The sequence below is a fragment of the Hetaerina americana genome, unplaced genomic scaffold (genome assembly GCF_022747635.1).
Source record: "Hetaerina americana unplaced genomic scaffold, ioHetAmer1.1.p SCAF_4, whole genome shotgun sequence".
Lineage (NCBI taxonomy): Eukaryota > Metazoa > Arthropoda > Insecta > Odonata > Calopterygidae > Hetaerina > Hetaerina americana.
In genome coordinates this window covers 59940056-59964136 of record NW_027286985.1, presented here as the reverse complement: position 1 = coordinate 59964136, position 24081 = coordinate 59940056, and the positions used below count along the sequence as shown (strand labels likewise).

Genomic DNA, 24081 nt, shown 5'->3' with positions numbered 1-24081 from the left:
GCATTTGGACCAAATAACTTATTTTTAAATATCGCCACTATGAACGGGGTGAAGCTTACTGAGGCCTCATTGGGTTAACGAAGAATCATAACCCAATTTTCATTTATATTTCATGATTTAAAAATTACTTCTTGTTTTGCGATTAATTATTAATTCATATTTATAGAATTTTTATTTTGCATCACTTATGGTTTTTCTATTTCCCAATACAGCATTTTTTGTTATCTACAATTTAAAATGGACACAGACGGAACACGACCACATTTCTCAGCTTCGCTTGACAGGGTATAACCTGACATACCAGACTACAGCAAATTTTCTTCGATTCTGAATACATTCTACCTCTCTTCATTCCGCCAAATACCCCTATCCCTTCCCCCATTACCACGCTTGCCTAACGCCCTCCCCTATCACAGTCCCTCGCCAATCACAATGCTCGGCATTTATGATTTCTGCCTCCTTTGAAATTCTCCAAACAGTTCTCTCTCCTACCCCGCGATGCCTAGTACTTCTTTGTTTGTTTTCTTTCCCGTCCATTTTACTTTTTCCATCCTTCTCTTTACCCACATCTCAAAAGCCTCTACTCTAAGCTCATTATCTTACTTCAAAAGATAGAAATATAGACAATTGATAAATGCCAGGTACGCTGATAGAAAAACTTTATATGCCATTAGTTTGAAAAATTTTATTGAAATATCTTTTATGACAGGTTCGCCTGGTGCAGAAAGCGAAGGCTTACGTGAGACGCCACGAGGGTGAGCTGCAGGAACGACTGGCGCACGGGAAAAGCACACGCGACCTGTTGGCGCGGGCCAACCTTCTCATTGTCAAGGTGAGAGCAGTTGCACAGGGCAATACGGCTAAGTACTCTCTTAGCATTCTTCAATTTACCCCTTGTTATCAAATAATATTCTTAGCTCTTAAGATTATCATTAGTGCCAACAGTAAGTGGTAATGCTAGTGAACATATCTGCCAAAACATGAGAAGTGGGAAATCACACCAAGTCAGGTGTTTATTGTTTTTAATTTGATCAGAGAGGCCCATAAATTTTGCCATTCTTGAATGGAATAGCCTACTTGGAAGTGAGGTCTAGGTTTTCGTATATATTGAGGTCAAATAAAAAATAAAGCATGTATATTTGCAATGAATAGAGGATAGTGTTGGAGCCATATCGGTTTATTTGTGACAATTAGTTGTTGTACATGAAACATCTTTAAGAGAGTAAATCTCTGTGATAGGAGGCACATACGCTTGACTATCCGCCGCGATTTTTATTTGCCTTTGACTGACGTAATACGATCTCGTACACCTTTCATAATAAGGTTGATAATAACATTAGACAAATTGAGTAGCTTCAGGCGTGATGTGGTGGAAGTCGAACGTAATGAATAACTGATCGAGGCACTTTTCCACTTGATAATTTTTTTATTTTACGACCGGGTTTCGATGTATTACATCATGATCAGGACCTGATGATGATGTAATACATCGAAACCCGGTCGTAAAATTAAAAAAATTATCAAGTGGAAAAGTGCTTCGATCAGTTATTCATAACATTCGACGTTCGAACTCGGGTTGAGAGTAAATAACATTTTTCAGAAAAATCAAACGCGTTTTGAAATTCAAAGCAACAGAAACGGGTGCCAAGGAGTGGCTAGGAATAAAGAGTTATTAACAATATTTCAGATAATTCTTGAATGGCTCCAGATTTTCCTATAAATTCAATTTCCGTTCCAGCGACCCATTGTAATGTAACAAGAGAACTACGAGCATCCAGTGTTCTCGTGATTTATTTTGTTCATGGGACGGGAATATATTTCGGTGCACTGTCATCGAGCATGATCCACCGTGAATTTCCCTTGCGAGGAAAACGAGTTAGTCTCCCTACCCCTTCAACGTTTCATCTCCGACGTTTCTCTACCGGCAGCATTGGCAACACTTGCGGCGAGAGCTGGTCAACGCGGCGGCCTTTCTCATTCCGTGGGAGCAGCGTATCAAGGAGATCGAGTCTCACTTCGGCTCTGTCGTCGCCTCCTACTTCACCTTCCTGCGGTGGCTCTTCTGGGTAAACTTGGTCATCGCCACGCTGCTCATTGCGTTCGTCATTACTCCCGAGGTGAGGGTACAAAAGTACACAGACACGTATCCAATGGGTCGGGTTGGTGAGGCGGTTAGGGTAACTTCTCACTATGAGGACCCGAGCTAAAATCACGACGGTGGTAGAATTTGTTCAGTGTTATCCCGATCCATACTCGGGGTGCTACTTGGAAAGCATATCAATTGAAATATGTCGTCCGTCGGGTGGAACGTTAAATTTTGTCACCCATTGGCGTCTTTTGAGAAATAGTAGGCTGATTTGATGCCGGATTCTTCCACCCTTCCCCCATTCCTAGATAATCCTAAAAAATAAACTACAGTAATTAATCTGAAGGTCGGTTTGACAGGTGAGGTTCTTTTTCGTGGCCGTTGCCTGATGTGATAGAAAGCTTGTACTTACTACAGTAGGAAAGCATCTTTCCTTTTCAGCTTAAAATTGGCAATCGTAAAGATTTTATAACATTTTTGTAAGATGTATTTACTTGTTACCCTTTTGCTTTCGAGTCCTACAGAATATTCAGGACATTTTTAGTTCACACATGGTCAGGGAACTTAAAAACAGGGTTCACGTTTCTTAAAATTTATTTCAAGGACAGAGTGAAGCAGTGAGGCCAGCCATTACGGCAAATCTACTGGACAAATTACAGCGTTGTCGTCAGCAGTCATTGAGCTTCAGGTTTTCTCTAAAGTGTGCATAAGCAACCTCTATGTGTAAGTTTTTGGTGGGCTACTTAATTGTACAATGCATATTCTTCATTTCTTTATACTAATTGACTCTGCCAGATTTTTAATATTAAAAAATCAGGAATAATTGTCATATTGCTGAAATATTTACTCTGCTTTTGGATGAATAACTAACATATTTTAACCAAATACTTGTCGTGCATCCTTAGACTACGATTCGCCCTGCCACCTGTTTGAAAACTACGGGCTATTAGGAGCTCCAAAATAGCGTCAAAATGACAGCCCACCACAAAATAGACGTGGATGGAAAAGGCGGCCACATACTAATAAGCCAATTGTTGTGCAAAAGAGTTTTACATTCCATTTGGCCCAAGGCATTGTGAGAGTTGGACTTTTGGGGGAGAATTTGAGACCTTTTTAAAATCACGTTTTATTCACACGAATATTTTGTCGAGTTTACCTGGTTAAAAATTTTATTCTTGGGCTTAGATGAGAGCCTTTCAACGAAATTACATTTTAAATGACGAGCACTCTCGCCTTGTTTCATCACGAAATGTAAAAGAAGGATACAGGTTATTTTTAAAACCCTATCAGCAACACGCCAATCTCTCGTGTGACTGCAAAAATGTCGACTTTTAAGCGCTCAAAATTAAATAAATATGACTTTTATCATGCCATTTTAAATCGTTCACTCCATAGCTTCTCTTCACCTTGGAACTTAATGACGTCTATTAAATTAAACCAGAGTCGGGCAATGGCAATCTTCAAAATATAGCGCATGTAAACGACGGTATTCGAGGGACTATACCCAAAAGTTGTACAACAAAAGATAACAGTTTGAATAAATACTTGATTTTATTATTAACTCTTCGATCATGCTTATCGCCTTCAAAATACAGCCCTTGGCTGCCAATACAACGCCCATGACGTTTTTGTCAGCTTTCGAATGCCGCCTGGAACGCTTCTTTCGGGATAAACGTTGGGAATGTCTTCAACAGTTTCAAATCAGCGTCCTTTCAAGGGGGATTTCAAAGAAAGAAATAGGAAAAAGTCCTCTAGAGCAAAATCAGGAGAGTAGGGTCGCTGGGGGATTACCGGTTTCCTTTTTCGCCAAAAACTCGGTAACAGTCAACGATGTGTCCGTCGGGGCATTGACGTGATGAAAACACCAAGACTTGATATCCAATATCCAGGCTTATTCAAAATAAAATTTTCAATTCAGCAGTAAAATTTGTCAGCAACCTCTCCTTAATTTAACCTGCGGAACGCCAAATTATAGACTTACTTGGAAATTGTGAATTCTTTTTTTTAAGTGAGTCTGATACGGAAATCTAAGTCATTCGAAGATATTAGCGTGCCATGTGTGCTGCTCAAATCCATAACATATGATTTAAATTTTGTAATAAAAAATAAATCAGTATATTCTTTTCCTCGTCCCATGGGTGCACGTACAGTTCCTGGTGGGACGCGAGCACGGAGTCTCGGACGACCGCAAAGAGATGCTCCCCGAGGAGAGGAAGACGGCCACCAACTTGCTGACTCTGTGGGACTTCGAGGGCGCGCTCAAGTACTCGCCCATGTTCTACGGGTTCTACTCGAACCGTGAAAAGACGGACGGCGGATACCGCATCCCCTTTGCCTATTTCATGACGGGTCTCGCCGTCTACGTTTACAGCTTCGTGGCAACCCTCCGGAAGTGAGTGACGAACCCATCCTCACTGATAGCCCCACCTCCCGAACACCCATTCGACATTTTTTTAATATTGTAACTTAGAAGACTCCATGGAAAAAATAAGGAAATATATCTTGAGGTAAAACATTTTGTTGATGATTGTGTTGAAAGAGCAGAATAACGATGCCAGCACGTATATAGAAAAATTGAACGAAGAGTTGGGTGTACCTAAGTTTATTATTACTAACTGACAAACATTTGGAAACGAGGAGACAAGCACACTGTATCACAAAAAAATAAAAAAATGGGGCATTTGTAATTATAATATAATAAAATAATAAAGTATTATAAAGTAATTAACTTTAATTAATTTAAACCATGATGAATCTCAACTCAAATGTGGAAATTTGGAACAGACATTACCAATAATAGGCTTTTCAACTTTTCATGATACGCAATCAAACATCGCATTCATATATTAATAAACCACCAGTTTTTGATGCATTGACATCATCAGAGCTGAAAGAATGTATCTTTGTTATATATTCCTACGAATTAGACTTATTGTCAGGCAAAAATGTATAGTAAAAGAGCATTGATTTTTCCTCACACTTTGTGCAGCATCTGTTTGCAAAATGGGCCACAAGGTGCAAACAATGACTGCAAACAATGCACTGCAGAGATAATTTGCATTATCAATAATCTTAAAGATAACATTTGATTTAACGGAAGTGCTGCCTTATAATAATGTATCAACATCCTCACTTGAGTTTCTAAACAATAAATATCTGTATTTGATATGATTCCAATTTTAAATATGTAAATCAGTCAGTCTCTGGGCAACACCGGTCTTGCTTAACATACTTATGAAAAGTGTTCCTTGGCTCCCCATAAAAATAATTTATCATTGAATTATTAATTCAGAACCAAGTTTCTTTCATACATGCGAACAAACTATCATCAAATAAAGGATGCATTGATTCCTTTATGTTAGCATTAGTTATTATGTTTTTACATGGTTGCATAAATCATTACTTGTGCCTTAGCTTTTTTATTCAATTTTGTGAGATTGCAATTATCATGATGACCATTCCTTTCATAGTATAAAAGCAGAATTATAGGATTTTATTTATTTTTAGCTATTATGTATGCAAAGACAAATTAAGATATTCTAGGTAAGCAGATTGAGCAGAGAAGGTTGTCGGCAGAAATTCAAAAAAGGCACGGCAAATGGATGTAGGGCATGTTGAATGGCAGAGGACTGCTGAAAACTGTGTTAAAAGATAAAACATTAAGTTGGAAATGTATAGACAGGGAAAGAATAGGCCTGGGTGGATAAGTTGGATCGAATGAAGGAGGGCAGGAAGTATGTGGAGTTGTCAAGATTTTATGCAGTTTTTTGAATTTTTATTTATTGCTGTGCTAGGGGCCTAGAAATATGGCAAAGGTAGCAGAGTATTGGATCCACCAAAAACCCAACTTCATTGGTGAACTAAGTTTCATAGTTGTATGCATGAACTGTTTATCAGTAGTCTGAGTTGCATACAAATCTGAAATATAGACAGTCTCAGGAACATACCCTTATATAACCCAGAGATCACCTGTATGTCCAAATCAGTGCTGAGAGTGGTTTAGGCTTTCTTCAAGCCTCACCATCATTAATCATACCTAGAGTATCTCCTCACATTCTATCCAGATCTCATATTTATTATTAGAATTAAGTGACACTGAATCAGTTGAATTCAAATGCTGCTCAAGCGCTCATGAAATTCAACAAAATTTTCTTTATGAAAAACAAGACTCAATCATCAATAAAGCCTAGGTAATTTTTTACCAGAAGCACCTATTATTACTTATAAATCTGAATGGTTTACCAAATTCTGTATCAATATCTATATGGCATCCTGTATTGCACTGCAATATATCCACATCTTTGTCAGTGTTTCCCTCTCTTATAGCAGAGGTCATGAATTGGCAAAGGAAAAACAAATCCTTGAATACATCTATTTGGCTGTCCTTTCTTTAATTTGTTCAATATTTACTACTGTCCAATCTTTTTGAGTAATACAGGTGTCAGATCATTTCCTCAACTAGTACATATTTCTGGTGACACAAAAAGTGGGTAAAATATTTCCCCAAAAAAGTTTTATGCATTAATTTACAAAAATACAGTTATATTTCATGGTTTTAAATTATAATTCATTCTATGATTTATCAGCCCATACTTCAATACATGTTGTAAAGAACTTAATGCTTTTTAATGAAAGACTATAGAATACATTGGAAAATCCAGAATAGTTTTACATTGCCCAGAAATTTGGTTGTTGAGACAGGAGGATAAGTGTAGTTTTGAGACTTTTGAGATGTGTGTTTAGATAAGAAATAAATGGACAGAAAGAAAATAAAATGGACAGAAAGAAAAACCAATGATGAAGTTCTAGTTCTACTCCTAGTCATGGTGGGGAGGAGAGATTTGAGAGAAGTTCAAAATAGGCAGGACAAGTGGATGTAGGAAGTATTCAAAATAGACAGGACAACATATATTGAAAGGTAATAGAATGCCAAAGATGATAATAAAAAGGGAATTATGGGAAAGCAGGGTGGCCATTGCCATTTTGCTGTTGAAAAATATGAAAATTGCATTGTAATTATGCATGTAAAACATGCTTTTTAGGTAAACCTACCTTTTAGAAGTATGAAGAATTTAAGTAGTAATTACATAATCAAGTTTTATTCCACTTCATTTAATATCTTGCCTGGTTTTATCTAATTTTTTATCCTTCCACTCTTTTTACAAGAATGGCCGAAAACTCTCGCATGAGCAAGCTCTCCGAGAAGGATGATGAATGTGTTTTCTCATGGAAGTTATTCACTGGCTGGGATTACATGATTGGCAATGCTGAGACAGCACACAATCGTGTTGCATCCATCATCCTTGGATTCAAGGAGGTGCTGCTTGAGGAGAGGGAGAAACAGAAGGACACCAGGAAGTATGAATGCCACATCCAACACTACTGCCATTCAAAATCCATGCATAACCCTCATTGAAACCAACTCAATAGCAACTATAAGCTTTCTCCCACAGTTTTGAGATCTGCCTTTATTAATGGCAGTATTAAAATAGTCAGCATTTTTTGTTGACATTAGCTTTTAACTTGTCTACCTTTGAAGTAGTTTATAATCACAAACTAATGGAAAAAGTCAAAATGTTACTGGTATTTTTAATTTATTTTATAAACGTCAGCCAAAATGCTAATGGATAATCAATGTCAATGCGTTGTTTAATTCAGAACCAACTAACATATATAAGCTCAGAAAAAGTAACATCATTTCATCTAAAAGAGACAGAATTCTTTTTAAAAATATCTTTGGTAATATTTCAAAGCCACACAATTTACCTATTAATTGTGTATATTTGATGGAACTGATATAATTGGAAACAAGTAAAAAGAAAATCCATATATTGAGTTCTCCTTGGATTTTTTGAAGAAAGCACTTCATAATTAACTCTTAATCCATCATATTGGATGCTTAACTTTAGACCCCTCAATGATTATGATGATCATAGACCAATGCTCATTCCTGGTTTCTCTCCCCCCTTCCTCCACTCTCAAAAATTCTGCCTACCCCTAATTATTCACTCAAATATTAAAGTAACCCAGCTATCAATCATCTCCCCTCTTTTCTTTACTACCATATCATAGCTCTAAAAGCTTATCTAAAACTCAAACATATCATGTTTATACAGCCTATTGTATTTTCCAGGGAATACTATATTTTTCCTCCAGGATAAACCAGAATTTTTAGTTCATTTCAAGCTTACTTAATTTGTATGTTCTTTCTTTTGACCAACTACTCTGGGGGATTTCAGAAAATCTCGGATTTTACACTTTATTTATTTAGACTAAAATTCTAGGTGGCTTTGTTGTGTTATTGCATGTGGAGCATTATTTGGCTCATCTTTCTCCCATGTGTTGTTGAACATCTTTGAGACTGAAGTTACACCTGAAGGAAGATTCTGCAATGTGAGGAAAATGTTGAGCCCCATATGCTATAACACTCGAAAGCCACCTTGGCATTGATAAGGATTAAGTGTTGAAACCATTGAAACCCTGAAAGTGGACTCATACCACCATTTTAGCTGGAAGGTGATTGCACTCCGTGTCCTGGTCAACTTTATGGTGCTCTTACTACTGGCCTCCTCTGCTTATGCTGTGGTGCTAGTGGTGCAGAGATCTACGAAGGCCACTGTCAAAGATTCCTGGTGGCGACAAAATGAGATCACTGTCGTGCTGTCGCTCATATCTGTTGCATTCCCCATTCTCTTTGAACTCATTGGCTTCCTTGAAAGCTACCACCCTAGGAAGCAGCTGAGAATTCAGCTGGCCAGGTGAGCAAGGAGGAGCTATATCCAATCTAAAAATGCATCAGGGCTTTGATCACAATACAATTGTCTGAGTGAGTAGGCTGTTATACATGAATTACACAGAAACAAAAATTTGAATAATTTTTAGCATAAAAATATCTCATGGGCATTTTCCATTAATAATTTGCCTGGATCTTGCTTTAGGCTAATACATTTCTTACTACCCTCCCTTGAATTACGTCAAAAAAAAGATATTTCATTCATGAACTTCAATTACTGTTAGCAGTCTATTTGATGACTGTTATGAAGCACTACATATCCTCCATCAGAAGTAAATGATAAGCTAATTTTTATCAACTTTAAGACCACATTAGTACCTAGTTCTAGTTTCCATTGGCATGACTTTTGTGAGTCATGTATGATCAAACTTTATCCCAACTATAACTATGCAGGATGTATTAATAAAGACTTAAGCCAGAGTATAAAAGCATGATCCTCAAAAAATAACTAACAGTATTTTTAGTTATCTTTAGTTGGTTATTTTAAATGTATTTTAAGACACCAAATATGGTTGCTTCTTTTGAAATGCACATGACTATTTCACTTGAATTATGTTTACAATAATTATAAGTGTGTTTGAATGATTTGGATATAGCTAATAAGAATCATTTTCTTTTCAGAATCATGGTGCTCAATTTACTGAATTTATATACTTTAATATTTGCACTCTTTGGAAAAATTAGCAATATGGTAAGTAGTGCTATCAATTTAAGCAATGCTATTAATCTTTCCCTGGTTTGATATACTGACAGTAGACAGTGGGATAATTGTTGATAAATGTGATTGGTAGGATCTGTGATTATATTTATTCCAAGAGAAATAATACAGAGGACACTTGAATGACTTGAGTTTCAGTGACTACCCGCGGTAAAAGTGGACAAGAGAATTCTCAAGCCCCTTGTACCAACAAAGGAAATTTAAATAATGTAAACTTTTAGAGGCTTGTATTTGGTTTCACTTCTACACTCCATAGTTCCTCTGAAACTCTGGACTTCCCTCATTACAGCATATTATGCCATTGTTTGGTCAAGAAAAAGGAGGAAAATGTGTACAATTATATGACATGAGTTAGTGGAGATATCAGTAAGAATGAGTGCCTAATCAAGGGTACCTAATCAAAAAAGAAAATATTTAGCTATGTTTATTACCTTAATATGGGTTAGTCAGATTGCTCAAACGATCTTTAGTAGGTACTCCATAAACATATCAGCTACTATGAGTTCCAATATTAAGTTACCCTATCTTGGTTACCATTTAAAACTGGTTCAACATTTTGATATTTGTTCTTTCCAGACTAAAGACTTGCAAGATCTGAAACAAAATATCAGCTCAACTGCCATACCCTTTATTGAAAGAGAAAATGTGTATCCTGGGATTGGGTCCAACATTACTTCTGTGCCAACCAACTTTTCTTCAAACCTTCCCGTTGAAAATGGAGAAATGGCGGCAGATGTGATAGCAACTTCTCTGCTAGAAGTGTCAAGTTTAGCTAATGCTTCACTGTCACTGACCATGTCTCCACAGTGTTTCAAAGACTTAGTTGACTGCATCATTGAAACTACTACAGTGCAGTATTCCACGAATGTGACAAGTGAAAAGGATATTATTTCACTACTAGTCAACGTCACCACAACTTTAGTACCAATTTTTCTCAAAATAGTTTTCCGCCATGACATGGTGACAAAGACAACTCTTCCAACAGAAGGTCCTACCCCATCACTGCCAGCTCTTTCATCAACAACTAACTATACTTTTGATGAAAGCCTCAGCACTGAATATTGGGAAAGTGAAGTGAAAAGAATAACAGACTTAGTGTCTACACCATCACCAAAAGTTTCATCAGGATATGAGTTGAATGATACAATAACTCCTTGGCCTACAGAAAAAGTTCATGCCACTTCCTTTTCAACCACATCTCAGGAATCCACACTAGATGTGAGTGATAAGATACCATCCTCTACTTTTGATCCTTTGCTTAGCAATGTGACAGATTCAATGTTCAATGAAACAGACGCTCCAATGACAGACAGTACATTAGACAAAATAAATAATTTCACATCCATGACCTTTGGGATATACAATGATACAGTGGATGAACAGAGTAGTTTTGACAATGCAAGTGTGCCTATGTCTGGAGATGATGATTTCAATGGCACTAGTACCTTGTCTGATTTTTCTGAGTCAGCTTCAACCACAGATTTTTCCACCAATACAATAAATGTTACCGTTACTGAAACTGAAATGGAAACTGATGCAATGACTTTCACACCTGAAACAACTTTTCCTTCCGTTAATACCAGTCTTACTATATCATACACGGCTGAAGAAGATACTACTTTATTTGATTCAAGTGTAACTATAAATTCAACCACAGAAAATAATACCTTCCTGCCTGAAGATATCACCGAAGATGCCTTTGTTAAAAATTGGACCACTATAACTGTAGATAATGAGACTTGGTTTTCTGAGGAAGTGAACTCAACAGTAGGGCTTTACCCAACTGAAACAACAGCAAAGACATTTGACACAGGCCAGCATACCAGCAGTGCAAGTGATGATTCCTTTTTAGATGACTTTTACATTGAAATCAACAAGTTGACTGAAGCAATAACAGCTGACTACAACCTGAAACAGAATTCTTCGTTAATAGATTTTTCAGCCCTATTTAGTGCAAGCACTGAAAGTATGTTGGGTGGAAATGTCTGGACTGCTTCACCCGGTGATTTAGATATCCCAATCCCACTGCTGAAATTGGACCCAAAATATACACTAGAAACTGCACCAAGTTCCACCACCACCCCTGACTTTGGCTCTGATTTTGAGGAATCAGAAAGTGGAGTGAATGATTCACTGGATGTAGAACACTTGAATAAATCAGCCAGATCAACGACTCAGGCAGGGAGTAATCTCCATGAACTCCAGAACCATGCAAGAACATTGCTGGTCAGTCATGTGTTAACAATACTCTTGACTGCAGCAATCCTTGTTTCAAGGGGAGAGGACAGTAAACTGATGACCGAAAAACTGTTGAAGAAAGATGAAAGTAGGATTTTTGAGTTGATTTCTGCATGGAGGGACACAATTCATGTTGGCAATCTCACAAAAAGCATGGGATTCAACAAAGGAGAGCAGTGTTTCACCGCACTATGCAAGGAAAAGAGCTTAAATGGTTCAGCATCTGTTATGCAGGATGCAGACCACAAGGCGATAAACTGCAGTGTCACTCAATGCCCTTCAGCAGGCCCTCTAAATACCAGTGATAATTCATTGGAAAAAGCCATTACAAGTACTCAACCTTCAGCAATGCCAACAGGTAATTTCTTTTTTCAAATAAATTTGCCAAAAAATATTCTTGCCTTATCTTTCAATTACAAAGGATCCAAGTCTCCTTTTAATACAAATCATATATCCTTTTTAAATGATTTTTAATGAAAATAAATTTTCCAATGTGTGGAAAAATATCATTACTTGACTAATACACACTAAATTATGTGTTACAATGATAGCATTGATTTCCCTCTACAGCGCATGCCCGAGGTACTGTAGAATATGCTAGGTGGTGTGTACTACTAAGCATACTATATTCTACAGAAAATTTACCATAAAAATGTGCAGTGGCATGCTAGGAAAATAAGGTTACATTTATTATCATCAATTTATTTAATGACAACCGATTTCTCAACACTAAGAGATTTCTCAACACTTAAGATGGTCACTATAAGTTTTCAATGAAGAACAAATTTCTAAGTGGCTACCATAATGTCCATGAGAACCGAAAATCTCTAAGTCCAACCCTATACAGGGTACCTATTGACTACATTTGTTTTACATAATGTAGGGGTATCTAAAAGACATTGAATTTATTATCCAGCAGTAGTCTACCACCATAGGGCAGGTTTTTGATGGATTCTGACAATACACATTATTGTACTTTACTTTCTTGATTCCATTCACTTACATGTTAAAATAATAATAATAGTGTCTAATACTTTATTTTCATTTCTGAGTTTAAATCAAGACAATTAATTGTTTAGTTTTTGTAATTTTCTACTTCAATGTTAAACACTGTCGCATAATCAACTCTCTTACTTTAGGCAGTATGACATAATGAATAATAGAATGGCTTATTTCTTTTGCAGATTCTTATACACAGTTAAAAATTGGTGACTATTTGTGTACATATTTTCATGAATGGTTTTTTTAAATGATAATTTAGAAATTGATCCCTCTAATCAGAGTTATAAGGAAACGAGCATCTTTTTAATCTAATTGAGAGTACTAATTTGTGTGATGTATTATGTATATAGTATACTACCTTGATCAAAAAGTTCCCGGAATAACCACCGTGTGGCGCTCCCATCGTTCCGATTTGAGTTCTGTTTTTTTTGTTAAATTGGTACATCTGTTGTTGATATTCCCTTTAAATCTTAGTGTCATAACTTGACATTTGCAAAAGTTACGTAGCCAAGAGTACATCTATCTCTGTGTGTGTTGGCGATTTTTTACAATTGCAGAAATGGATTTAAATTTGACACAACGAACTTGTATTAAATTTTGCGTAAAAAACGGATTTAGTGGCGCACGGACGTTGGAAATGTTGGAAAAGTGTTTCGGCAACGATTCTCTAAAAAAAACGGTCGTTTACCAGTGGCACGAGCGGTTCAGAAGTGGTCGTGAGTCAATCGAAGATGATGAACGCAGTGGCAGACCATCGACATCGAAAGTCGGTGAAAAAATTGATAAAGTAAAAGAAATGTTGGTCAATAACCGCAAATTAACCATCAGAGAAATAGTGGAGGACTTGAACATTGCCTATGGATCCGCCCAAGACATTGTGGTTAATGATTTGGGTTTCCGTCGTGTAGCAGCAAAGTTGGTTCCAAAAGACCTCAATTTCATGCAAAAAAGAGACCGTGTTGACGTCGCAAAAGACATGATTTGCGAGGCTGAATCCGATCCCACTTTCATCAAAAGGATCATTACTGGAGACGAGACGTGGGTTTATGAGTACGACACGCAATCCAGACATCAGGCAAGTGAATGGCGTTCACCAAATGAGCCGAGACCAAAAAAACCACGTCGTTTTCAGTCAAAAAAGAAGGCAATGCTGACGGTTTTCATGGATTACAACGGTGTAGTGCATCATGAATTTTTGCCAGAAGGCCAGACAGTAAACAAAGAGTATTATTTGGGCGTTATGAGACGTTTGCGTGAAGCAATTCGCCGAAAGAGACCAGAAATGTGGGCAGAAAACTCGTGGATTTTGCACCATGATAACGCACCGTCGCACAGTGCTATCATTATTCGTAATTTTTTGACGAAAAATGCAACAAATACCATCCAACAGCCACCGAATTCACCTGATTTGGCTCCCTGTGACTTCTTTCTGTTCAATCGAGTTAAAAAACCATTACGGGGAACGCGTTTTAGCAGCCGAGAGGAAGTAATGGAAAAATCGCAGGAAGCACTGATGGACATACCGAAAACCGAATATAAAAAATGTTTCGAGGATTGGATCAAGCGCTGGCATAAGTGTGTTGCAGTCGATGGGGATTACTTTGAAGGGGACAATATAGATTTAGATGGATAAACTTGTATTTTTAATTTTCTGAATAAATTCCGGGAAATTTTTGATCAAGGTAGTATGTACATTGTATTTTCATAAGCAGCAAAGATTAAAAGCTTTTTGAAGGGTAACGGGTTTATTTTTAGAAAAATATTGGTTTTATATATAATTTAAAAATTAAAGTTATCCTCTTAATGAATATACCTAATGTACCTACTGTAAGAGTTTACTTAGGAAAAAGAGTTCAAGGTTTTTTCCAGGTAAATTACATAGCAAAACATACTTATACAATATGCACCTATCTAATTGTTTTTAATGAGTCATCCCGGAGTATTTTAAATATATTCTCAAGCCCCTTCTGGAAATATTTTATTTCAGTCTGTCCAGTGGTTCCAAAAAGAAATGTCAGCTGCCAATTAGCTAATGATTCTAGACTGGAAATAAGGAAGAAGCTTAAACGCTTATGCTGGGAGACAATGTTTGGACAAGAATTAGTAAAATTGACTGTAATGGATCTGGTAAGGTACCAGGCAAAACATAATTGATATTTTCTTTAGATATAAAGCTGAAATATAATGCTTTGATTTTTGAATTAAGCAATATTTTCCCTTTTGAATTTCAAGGTTCTGACGATTGCTTCAACGTTTTTGGTGGACTTCGTGAGAGCATTGTTTGTTAGAATCATGAACCATTGTTGGTGTTGGGACCTTGAAAAGCAGTTTCCACAATATGGTGACTTCAAAATCGCAGAAAATATTTTGCACCTAGTCTATAACCAAGGAATGGTATGGTGAGTCCAAAGCATTTTTTTTTTTTAATTTCCATCATCAGGTACATTTTAACTCAAAAGATTTCATATTGAGTTGTTTTCTACAGAGAGAGCATATGATTTTGAATCTTTACAAAATAGCTATATCTCATTGTTACATGCAGCACAATCAAATTTAAAAGGATTACTTATTGCCTCAAGTTAGATGCTCACTTGGCCATTTAGCAGTACTTGGTTCTTAGTCATTTGGATAGCTGTGAAACGAAAGCTATCAATGAGTTTGTGCCACAAGGAATTCTCTGCTGAGATCAAGCTGTTATGAGCCTTCCCAGAGAATCAGAATCAATGAAGACACAGAGAGGAATAAATGATACCAAGTTATCCCTGACATAGGCAATAGCTGTTCCTAAGAAAACCATTGAATGGTGAGAATTTATCTGACAAAGCCTGAACATGAAATTGAATTTGGATAACCATCCATTAACTATCAACTGAATAATCAGTTAATTTTTCAGCATAGTTGACTAGGTTCTCAGATGGTCAATTATCTGATGATTGTTATCAATTCAGGATAGAAATGTGCCAATTTTCTACTTATCTTTTCCTTTTGAATTTGCTTAACGCTTTCCGAAATTCCTTCTTTGCATTTGCCCTTAGATATCTTGCAATTTTAAGTGATCCTATTCATTTTGTCTCATCTTGACGTGACATAACCTTTGACGTCGCAATGCTTTCCTAACATCAACATTGTACCATTTATGTTCCGTGTTATATTTTATAAATTTACTGGGAATGAACTTGTTGACTGCTGAGTGCATAATTTCTAGGAAGTGATTCCACGTATCCTCAATATTTTGGTGATTACTATCTTTCTTAAAATTTGCAAGTAGGCTCTGTAGCACGCAATTTAGGCCATTATAATTCCTATTATAAAATAAGTAAATTTTTCTTTTAGGATTCTTAGTTCTGACCCCATGTAGCAAAAACTTAGCATTTACTTCCCTGTGGTCACTAATTCATTTTATAGTTTCTATAGTTTAGACTTTCTCAGGTATGCTGGTCACTAGCAAATCAAGAATATTATCGCCCCTAGTTGCTGAAGTGACAAGTTGATTTCAACATAACTGGATAGAGTTCAACGTAAACGAATTCAATAGCAACACGCAGATATCTTTGTCTTTACCCCCGTTTTAAAACTATATATGCTCCAGTCAATTGATGGAACATTGAAATCTCCACCGACTATAGCCTTAAGATCATTGTATTGGGATAAGAAACCTTTGATTTGCTGATATAATTCTAGTATTGAATTATCTTTATCGTCCCGCGGCCTGTAAAATACATATACATATAAATTATTTTGGATCGAGGGCTTTCAATTGAGCACCCAACGATTTCACAACCATTACCTGGAATTTCCTCAGCCCTGCTGATGCAAATAAAGACACCGCCCCCGGTTAACTTAGACCAATGGGGATAGTTTGCTCAGTTTTTGAAGATCTGAATACTCGATTCATACTTAGATTTAATAAATAGCAACCTCGGTGATCCCAGGTCATCCTCCACATCCTTAGGGACGCGATGTTGAAATGAGGTGTTTAAATGGGTATGAAATAATGTTCATGCTGGGACGGCGTGTTTACACTCATGCAGAGATGGAGAAGTAGATGGTAGGTGAAAATCAATCAATCAAGCAAATATAAGTTATTCCAGGGGATCGGGATTGGTGCGGTTGCTACCGTACTGGCTTCCCACCCAGAGGGCTCGGGTTCAAATCCCCGAATCAATGTTGAATATTTTTCAGAGGTATCTCGATCCCTACTTCAGGTGCTTTGTGGAGGGCACTTTGAGTGAGTACGCCATCCGTTGGATGGGACGTTAAGCTGCGGACCCCTTGGCGCCTTTCGTAAAGAGTAGGCTAATGCCGACGCCGGGTTTCTCTCCACCCTTCATCCTTTCCTTTCCATCCCCTACGGCACAAATGACCCCAGCAGTCGGTCGCCTCCCCTTAATACTACTACTATTAGTTATGCCATCGATCAAAACATGTTCACCAAAAATACCCAAAACACCTGTTATAATGTTTCGACAAAAATTCGCGCAATGTATAATTAGATTTAAAAAAATGAAACCCCCAGTTATCACTACGATCAGGCCCAAAGAATGAAAATGTAAGCTACTTTTCTTTTGCACTAGTTTACACAATAGTATTGCACATACTTGATGACGCCGTCCAACATCGACACCTAGGTCGTGTTTTAAATAGTGTGAGTTAAATTACCAAGTCACTACCTTTATTTCAATAGTGTATCTCTTAGAAATCTACATCTACATCTACATAATACCCCGCAAGCCGCCGCAAGGGCGTGTGGCGGGGGGTGTTAGGTCACCAACCGTAAAAAGGAAAAATACCACATGCAAAAAAACAACACGGAAAATGACGCAGAAATGACGAATCGATTTTTATTTGTTGCACACAAAACGAATTGATAGGGTATTTACGTATATCCTTAGATCGTCACATAGACATGCCCAAATTACATAAAGTTTGCACACGACTGTTTTCAGATTTCAATTGTAAATTGGTTTGTATTGTTGCTTTGAGAAATGTTTTTTATTCGTGTGCTGTGCATTATGTTCGAAGGACTCGCTAATTGTGGAGATATTGGTACGCCCTCCACTGAGTTCTGGGGCTTACTTTCGCCGCCGTTTTCAATCCCTCAGGATGGGCATGTTCTTCTCGCCCGGTCTGCCCGCCCTAAACCTCGCCAAGCTGGCCATCGTTCTATACGTCCGCTCGTGGATCGTGCTCACGTGCAACGTGCCTCACGACGTGGTGTTCCGGGCGTCCCGCTCCAACAACTTCTACCTGGCTCTGCTGCTCACCATGCTCTTCCTGTGCGCCCTCCCGGTCGGCTACGCCCTCGTCTGGGTTGAGCCCTCGTGGCACTGCGGCCCGTTCGCAGGCCGCGACCGCATCGCCTCACTCTTCACCTCCTCCGTGCGGGCCGCCCTCCCCGACCAGCTGCGGCCCGTCCTCGACTACGTGTCCTCTCCCGCGCTCGTCATTCCACTCCTGGTCCTGCTGGTGCTTGTAGTGGCCTACTTGGTATCCCTGGCGGCCGCTCTTCGCGAAGCCAATGACGACCTCAGGTACGTGCTCTTACTCCCCCAATCAATCGGTCCTCTGCCTAATTCATGCCCTCGGTACGAGTAGGTTTGATTCCGACCCCGAATTCCAGCCCCCAACTTGGCCTCTATTGATTGATGGGAGAGCGAGGGCATTTCCCCTGCCTCATTATGATTTCTCCCAACAATCCCCTCTCCATCCCTACCATTACTACACTTCCTGGTTTGTTTTGGTATCGGTCCATTTCATCCTCTCAATCCTTCTCCACACCCACATTTTAAAAGCCTCCAATTTACGTATATCATCCCGCTTCAGTGACCATGTTTCCGCGCCGTACATAACTACGCTCCATATCAAAGTTTCAACGAGCCTTTTCTTAACATCCTCACTCAACGTCTCAGTCATCATTTCTCCCCTCCTTATGAACGCTTCTGTGCCTAATGCAATTCTTCTTCTCTTGTCCCTATTACTTAGACCATTTTTGTCCACAGCACCTCCGCGATACGTAAACTGTTCCACCTGTTATAGTATTACCTCCTTTCTTAACATTTAACTTAGCCTCTCTTTCTGGAAAACCGCATAACCCTATTTTATTTACATTTATTCTCATCCCATATTTATGCAACTGAATTTCCAACGTACTGAGCAATGCTTGCTACCCCTTAAAAACAGGCAAACTAAATCCTGGTCGTCAGTAAACCTAATTAATTTTATGAATTCCACGCTGTCTTCCATTCCTAGCTCCACCTCTTTCCATGCCTGTTTAATAACGTCTTCCACATATACAGCTATCATCCGTCATAACTAATGCACCATCTCTCCCATCATTCCAGCGCGCACTTCATAAATCACTAATTTCCCAGCAAACCAACCAGCGAAAATACAGCTGCAAACAGACTTCGAGATCCTTCCTTTTTCTTTCGCAAGAGCATCGTACTTTGTATTGGCGATTGTAAATATAACCAGGATTATTGTTTAACAAGTATCGTTTGTATGTATTGGTATGTGCATGTTTAGTGTTTGTATGTATTGCGTGAGTGTGTATTGTATATTTTGTGTTAAAGTTATTAATTAAACAGGCAACTAATGAATTTCATTGCTGTATGTTAGTCCTAAGATAGTATACATATATATATATATATATATATATATATATATATATATATATAAATTTTATTGTTATTTATGCACAATTTGTGTAGTTTATCTTTAAGTTTAATATTGCAAATGTGCGACGAGGGGTTAAGTGTTAGAAGGGACTCCATAGTCTCAATCTCGCCCCAAAATAAAGACGACCATATATCTGTCACAATCCTCAGCATCCCACTGCCGATCAATATGCTTTGCATCCATTTTACCTGTCAACTTATGATTTCTTCTAACTATCCTCTCTTACTTGGTATTCTCTAATTTTCCTGCCCTCAAAACTGTCCGACCATTCCAAGTACCTATTTTAACTGATGCGGTCTTCTTCTTCTGCATCTTCTGTGCTGCCGTGGTCGGTTTTGCTTTGCAAGGGTTTCGCGAGATGACGACCGCAGAAGCCTTGTCCCTCCCGCTGCCGGGCACGACACGGCCCATTCAGTCCCTTAGTTGCCCGGACTCATTTACTCTATACTGCCCATCATGAAAGTCTTGGGATTAATATTTGAGGTGGTTTCCCATTGCCTTCCTCAATAGTGTTTTTAACGTGATACCATCACTCAATGGCCACACCACTGGGGTGAGACGCCTTTGCAGCCGCCTCACTGAGGAACAGACGTTGCGCGGACTACCTTTTGTCTGGCTCCTAACCTTCGACCTATCTGGCATGGGTGACCCTACCAGGAGCAATTATAATTGCTCCCACCAGCGCAGTCATTGGGACGTACAAACCTTCCGCCACGTCCATGGGAGGGGTACCAGCAATTTTAATTTTCACAGAATATGCGATTTAGAATGTCCTCGTATACCACTTACAATTTCTTATTGAGAAATACATATATATATTATATATATATATATATATAAAATATATATTATATATAATATATATATATAATATATATATATTATATATATATATTATATATATAATATATATATAATATATATATATTATATATATATAGTATATATATATATATATATAAAGCACGATTCTAGTTAATTCCAGCGCCAGTTGGTTGAGACTTATTAGGGACGAACTTCGTACCGCTTGTATCATTTTCCTAATTTGTAAAACTCGAAAAATATTTGAAAAGCAAGTGATTTGAGGTCCTCGTGGACCGCCAATTATACCTGCTACTTCTTGTTTAATATAGCTTCCAGTATAATAGATGATGACCTTTTTGTCAACATCCAGATAGTTTTTTACTGAAGCCACATTTACAGGTCTCTATAGATTCATACATGGAATCATGTAGAAGAGGAATTATGTTGACGTTGTTGTAGCATTTGATTTTGTCCGGTTTAAGCAATGAAATAATTGCAAATTGATCGGTATTTAGATCTATGTTAGTTCTATGAATCTTCTAATATCGAGATTCGCCACTTCTACCTATTTCATGCCGAGGTTGATTTTATTTTCGTATCGAATTGAACATTTTTGTGACTTAAATAATTCTCTCGCGTTGTAGCGATCATCTTCAGGAGGGAAGTAATTGTTTCTGATTTTTTTCTGTCACGTTTTGTCTCTCTGTTTCTATCGCCAACATGAATGCTCTCCTGTTTTTCACGGCATTGCTCCATAAACAAACACTCTAAAACTACCTCAGCGTCACCGAATCGTTGCGGAAGCTGAAGTTAAAGTTCTTCCCGTTTAACTTCATCCAGGATGCAGCTGAGGCGGGAGAGAACGGAGGAGAGGCGAAAGATGTTCCGGATGGCCAATGGGAGGGGTGCCGGGAGGAGGGGGAGGCGTTCCAGGGCTGGCAGGGCCCCATCGGACGACACCTCTGCTCTGGGCGTCCCGCTAGAGGACTTCCCGGAGGGAGGCGAAGGGGAGGTGGGCATGAGCGGAGGACCTGGGCCGGAAGACAAGCCGGTGGTGCCCGTGATCACGGGGTGGAGAGGCCTGATCGGCCGCCTCACCAACATCCGGGGCTCGCCGGGAAAGCTCGCAAAGAAGGACGCGACAGGTGAGAAGATCGAAAACACATCGGTTGGTCCTCCGCCAGAATGTTGGTCATTTCACATTATAGCATTGCATTTCGTCTAATCAGAAAAAAAACAAAAACACAGCAATCAACCCGAAGGTCGGTTGGGTAGGTGATGGTAGAGTTCACCCAGTACTAAGCCCGACGGCGTGTGAAATTCACACATCAGGGTAGGGGGGCCAGTTCCTTTCCCTGTGCCGGTTATGGTTTCCCAGGAAGACCTGGTACCCGAAAAATTACGCAGCTTGGGTGGAATAAGAGTAGTGAAATTAAGACTGAAGAAAACGTTCTCTGCCATGAACCTTACACTGTAAAATGCTGGGGAAGTGAAAATAAAAGCAATTATGGTTAAATACAAGTACATTAAGTGAGGGTATTTAATTAATACAATTTTTATGTCTTAAAAAAATAAATTATGGAACGCATTAGCTAGTTCGATCGTGAGACACCTCGATAGGAGTTATTCATGGAAAATCAGCACGGTTTCCGAAAGTGTAGATCCTGCGAGACACAACTTGCGCTTTTTGTTTATGATATTCTTATTTCGGGGGAGAGCAATGTTCCAGTGGACGCGGTTTTTCTAGATTTTAAGAAAGCCTTCGACAAAATACCCCATGGTAAACCACTCACAAAGCTAGAAACTTATGACATCGACAAAAATATCCTGGATTGGATTAAAGACCTTTTGAATGGTCGGGTACAAAGAGTAGTGAAGGATGAAGTCAGCTCTAATGCAGTAGAAGTCACTTCCGGCGTTTCCCAGGGAAGTGTCATCGGACCTTTTTTGTTCCTACTTTACGTTAACGAAATTGACTCCGTAGTCACTAGTAATTACCATTATTTGCCGACGATGCTATGGTTTACTGTTATATTCGTGATCCGGAGGACACAGCAGCTTTATCAGACGACCTGAACGCTATACAATGCTGTTGCGACACTGGGCAATTAAAATAAAACTTAAAAAAAAGAATAGTGATAAATTATTGTAAAAGGAGCATTTCCTTCGTGAACTCCTACTGCATTGGGAACAATGAAATGGAATGTGTAGACTCCATTAAATACCTACGCGTTACCCTCACTCATGACCTCTCCTGGGTGCAACACGGAAAATATGATGAAAAGGTCAAAGACATACATTAGCTTTCGCTGGTTATGCCTCATTTAGAATATGCTGCATGCATATGGGATCCTCACGAAGTTGGATTAATTTCCGAATTGGATCGCGTGCAGCGTGGAGGAGCTAGATTTGTTAAACGTTATGGCAAACTTTGTAGTACATCCAAAATATTAGAGCACCTAGGCTGGGAAGCACCCACGGAGCGAAGGTTAAATTACAGATTGAAGCTCTTGCATATAGTAAATTTGAAAGGCGTCTATTTTCGCAGTCATGTTGAAAATGCATTATTACCCCATCTTACTACGGTAGGAGAGGTCATGTCAATAAAATTAGAGAGATCAAGTGTAGAACAGATAGATTTAAGATGTAATTTTTTCCACGAGCGATAGGGGATCATAATAACGTTGTTCAACCGCGGTAGGGCCCATATTCGGGTCAAAATTAGTCTGGTGTGTATTCAACCCCTGCCACACACCCTGGCGATGCCTTGCAGGGTGCTAACATAAATTTCAAAAATAAAATAAATGGCCGACTCTTACGGTATTAAGGTAATGAACGGATGGAGTGCGAATCGCTCCTTTTATTCCCCCCGCGTGTTGTGACAAATGAACACCATTATTACTGACCAGACCGGTAGACAAACCGGGCGTCTTTTACCAAACGTTTCGACTCGTACAGTTCGAGGGAAAATTATTCCGCTGTGACGATGATATTACACTCCTATCACCACTGACTTGCTCACGGAGCCATATTCGTATAGTTTGAAATTAGACTACAATGTCCGCGTATCATACAAAACGAATGAATTGACAAGTGCCAAATTATCTCGCCTATTGTCGCATTTATACCTGCTCAACGAGTCAGATGCCAAAAGGTGCAACATTTGACAACTCTGCACTCTGCCTTTTCATTCGAAGCGAATCGAACGATAAGTTTCTGACACCCTCCTAGTAGCGCTTTAACCGGAGTTTTTCTGTTAACACAGCAGATCCATCCGCGGCAGTGGGCGACTCCTCCTCCATCAAGGAATCTCAGGATAACGAGGCAAACGCGAGGTGCGGCGAAATCCGCGGGGAGCAGAGTTCCACCGGCGACGTCTCGTGCCAGGTGAGCCACCGGCCACCGACACTGGCGGGGGTAGTTGCCGCCGCCCTAAAGCGACCCAAGGCGGATGAGGAGGAGCCAATTGAGATGGAGGAGACCGGGGGGAAATCGTCTCCCCCCGTGGGCGACTCGCCCTCCTCCTCCGCCTGCTGGTCTGGCGACATCCCTCTCATCCGCATCGTCCGTACGGCCGACGAGGTCAGCCGGCGGACCCCGCAGCAGGCCCAGCCGCAGCAGCCGCCATCCGCGGCGGCTACCCCACCCACACCGCCGGCCGCCTACGTTAACTCGGCCATGGACGTGGAGGAGGAGGCAGTGGCGCAGGAATCGGAAAAGCACGACAGCGAGGACAAGGGTTCGGCGGCGGGGGTAGAGTGA

General features: G+C 39.2%; 1 protein-coding gene across 1 annotated transcript in view; it reads left to right on the top strand.

Moving 5' to 3' along the window:
• Positions 1-24081, top strand: part of LOC139692232 (transmembrane channel-like protein) — a 63377-nt gene extending 39296 nt beyond the window's left edge. Inside the window, exons 5-16 of the mRNA XM_071590300.1 lie at positions 710-832; positions 1929-2117; positions 4237-4478; positions 7253-7444; positions 8596-8844; positions 9501-9570; positions 10174-12193; positions 14825-14964; positions 15070-15236; positions 17940-18368; positions 21160-21464; positions 23588-24081. Coding sequence (XP_071446401.1) covers positions 710-832; positions 1929-2117; positions 4237-4478; positions 7253-7444; positions 8596-8844; positions 9501-9570; positions 10174-12193; positions 14825-14964; positions 15070-15236; positions 17940-18368; positions 21160-21464; positions 23588-24081 — 4620 coding nt within the window. The remainder of the gene's footprint in view (positions 1-709; positions 833-1928; positions 2118-4236; positions 4479-7252; positions 7445-8595; positions 8845-9500; positions 9571-10173; positions 12194-14824; positions 14965-15069; positions 15237-17939; positions 18369-21159; positions 21465-23587) is intronic.